The 2,980-nt window shown below is 36.2% G+C and overlaps 1 protein-coding gene across 6 annotated transcripts in view; it reads left to right on the forward strand.

Moving 5' to 3' along the window:
- Positions 1-2,980, forward strand: part of LOC107718289 (unconventional myosin-XVIIIa-like) — a 120,099-nt gene that overhangs the window by 108,403 nt on the left and 8,716 nt on the right. For all 6 annotated transcript variants that reach the window (XM_016525304.1, XM_016525305.1, XM_016525303.1 and 3 more), the window contains 2 exons: positions 648-787; positions 1,453-1,497. In XM_016525304.1, the coding sequence (XP_016380790.1) occupies positions 648-787; positions 1,453-1,497 (185 nt within the window). The remainder of the gene's footprint in view (positions 1-647; positions 788-1,452; positions 1,498-2,980) is intronic.

A 2,980-nucleotide genomic window follows, 5' to 3' on the forward strand; every position in this document is an offset into this window, starting at 1 on the left:
CTAACACTTTTTCACACCACTGTATATATATATATATATATATATATATGTCTAAATTATATCATGATTTACTAAGGATGTACTAATATTACAATTATGGCTAATATAGTCTAGCTACTAATTAACTACTAATTTTCAGGTTTTGGCCAATAACCAATAAATGGCTAATCAAAATTATAATTTCTATTACATTTTGTCTAAAAAATAAAACAAAAGAAACATTGTTTCAAATAATATAAATTTAATTTTTTTTTAGTTTTTATTAGTTTGTATTTTAATATTTCTATTTAGTTTTAGTTTTATTTCAGTGTTAGTATTAGTAATTTTATTATTAAACTTATTTTACTTCATTTAGTTTCATTTCTAATTTTTGAGCTTTGTATTTTTTATGTAATATTTATTTAATATTTTTCAGCTTTTTGGTATTTGAAATTTTAGTTAACAGTAACAACACTCATGTACAGTGAGAAAAATAATATAATATTCATTTTAAGATTCGTAAAAGATTACATTTAAAAGCGTTCTTAAATTATTACTGTTTTTCAATATTACCTATAAGTGAATGTTACATGACCGTAGCAAAGGTAATCTAAATGCAAAAACACGTGCCTCCTTAGTTAGACTGAAATGTATCCCTGTCTCTTTAGGAAATGGATATTGAGAGTTTGGAAGCAGCCAACCAGAGTCTCCAGGCAGATCTCAAGCTGGCCTTCAAGAGGATCGGAGACCTCCAGGCTGCTATTGAGGATGAGATGGAGAGTGATGACAATGAGGATCTCATCAACAGGTAACACTTGCTACTTTGAGGACCCTTTATTTAATGTATACCTTAAGAGAGCTTCTCCGTGTGTTTAAGTGGGTAAAAAAAGAGATAGAAAAAGAGAGAGAAGACAATATCTGGATGAATGCACTATTCACTGAGCTTTTGGAGATGGCAATCAGCGAGCCAGTCTCAGTCTCAGTCATCTCTTATTCACACTCTCTTAAATATTTATGCATTGAAAACTGCCGCACATAATTTGGAGCTCCTTTTTTATGTACTTGGCCTCATCAGTCAGAGGAAGTAATCTCCGTTCAGCCTCATTCCGTGCCGCTCTGCTTCTCTCAGTGACCTGCACCTTACTGCGCAGAGCTGAGTTTATTTGCTCGTTTATGTGCGTAGAAGAATTCCAGTTATCCAAATAACAGTAAATAGTGCCACCCTCGCACTTCGTAAGGGTTACGCAGAGCAAAAGTCAGAAAAAAGCAAAAATTCTGGGTAAACATCTTGAGCAATATGTATCGCTAAAAACCAGACATTATAAATATTCAATCACAAGCTGTGTTTTTAAGACCATGACTTATTGTTTTTATTTTTCTTGCAGCCATTGTTCTTTTCTTTTCCATTTGAAACTCACTTATTTCTGCTTCTTGTTTTTTTGTGTTTGTGTCTCATTCCCCTCCCACCTCCAGTTTACAAGACATGGTGACTAAGTATCAGAAACGAAAGAACAAGATGTGAGGAGTTAAAGTTTGAACTTATGTTAACATATTTTGATTCTCCTTTGCCCTCAAAGGAAGATGATGCAGTATACATGCAATCATTTTCGAGAAATGAAATACAGAATATGGAATCTTCAACTCACGGAAAAAATAGAAGCATCATGTTGATACTGCATCACACTTCCAGGCTTGACAACTAACATCACAAACTTGGTTTTCTCCTTTTTATGCACAATGCCTCATACATAATGTATGCATACTACAAACTGCATGCTTTTTCCAAACCAAGCATGGTTACCCTCCCCAGAGGCGATTCCCTTACCCTGAACCCCTGCTTTGTAATGTTGAACTTTTGGATACCTCATGCTTCACCAGTGGGACTGGCTTCCAGTGACGGGTAAGAACCATTTTGAGTGCAGGCCGGGTGTAGATACATGTCCGCAGGGTCCAGACCATGGTCTGTCCCCTGGCTGTCTAACTCAAGAGCCAGAAGGGTCCACATGCAGACTTGTTGGACGCTGCAGGGCCTTGTACAAACATCTGCGAGGGGTTGCTCTGCCCTCCCTCCTTCTTGGCCTTCCTTTACCTCTCTCTCTCTCTCTCTCTCTCTCTCTCTCTCAGTCCTTTGAATTATTCACACTTCTGTTCTTGGGACTTAGCAGCCTCTTAAGGCAGGAAAGGAAGGCGTGTTCCTCATCAATCTTTCAATCATGAGGGCTAAATAATGAATAACCCTCAAATGTCCTACAAAAAGCCCTCCAACTCATCTGGCAACGGCCTACAACAAAGTACCAGCTCTTGGCGTCAAGCCATTTAATTCCCCTGTCAGTAGTCCTTGGTCTGCACTGTTTGCCACTTAGAGCGTTTTCCAGTTTTAAAAACCCTTAAGCTCTAAGCACCACTTATTACATCATGTTAGAAAGTATTAAAAGCTAATGGCCAGTCTGTGCATTACTGATCAGGTTTAGATGGATGTGCCATTCCATAAATGTTTGTTTGAGTTCATGCAGGGATGTTGACCCTTCTGGCCTGATCATTTAATTGGGGAGTTCATGTTGCATTATTGTAAATGAGACTGGCTACAAGAGGTTTGTTAGCTAAATACAAACCTTAGTGCAGAACATTAGTAGAGAACTGATTATTCTGATTTTCCCAGAGCATATGAGAGAATAGACAGGGCATAACGAATGACAAATGAGGAGAACAGATATTTTGAAATGCGCTATAATTAGGAGCGTTGTTCCACGACCCCGTTCTTGAGCCTATATTCTACACTGAGACATAATTTAAAAATGTTGTTTACAATATATCATGAATGATTTGAAATATTTATGAAGATTTTCTGGTTAATCATTGACTGGAAAGTTGTAAATGCCACTGAACATAAACAGATCATAAAACATTCAAACTATATATATATATATATATATAGTTGTCAAACTAAAACTGAAATAAAAATAATTTAACCTAAATATAAAAAAAAAGAAGACAAAAGCAG

Source organism: Sinocyclocheilus rhinocerous, unplaced genomic scaffold, assembly GCF_001515625.1.
Source record: "Sinocyclocheilus rhinocerous isolate Xijiao unplaced genomic scaffold, SAMN03320098_v1.1 scaffold1024, whole genome shotgun sequence".
In the NCBI taxonomy this organism is placed as follows: Eukaryota; Metazoa; Chordata; class Actinopteri; order Cypriniformes; family Cyprinidae; genus Sinocyclocheilus; species Sinocyclocheilus rhinocerous.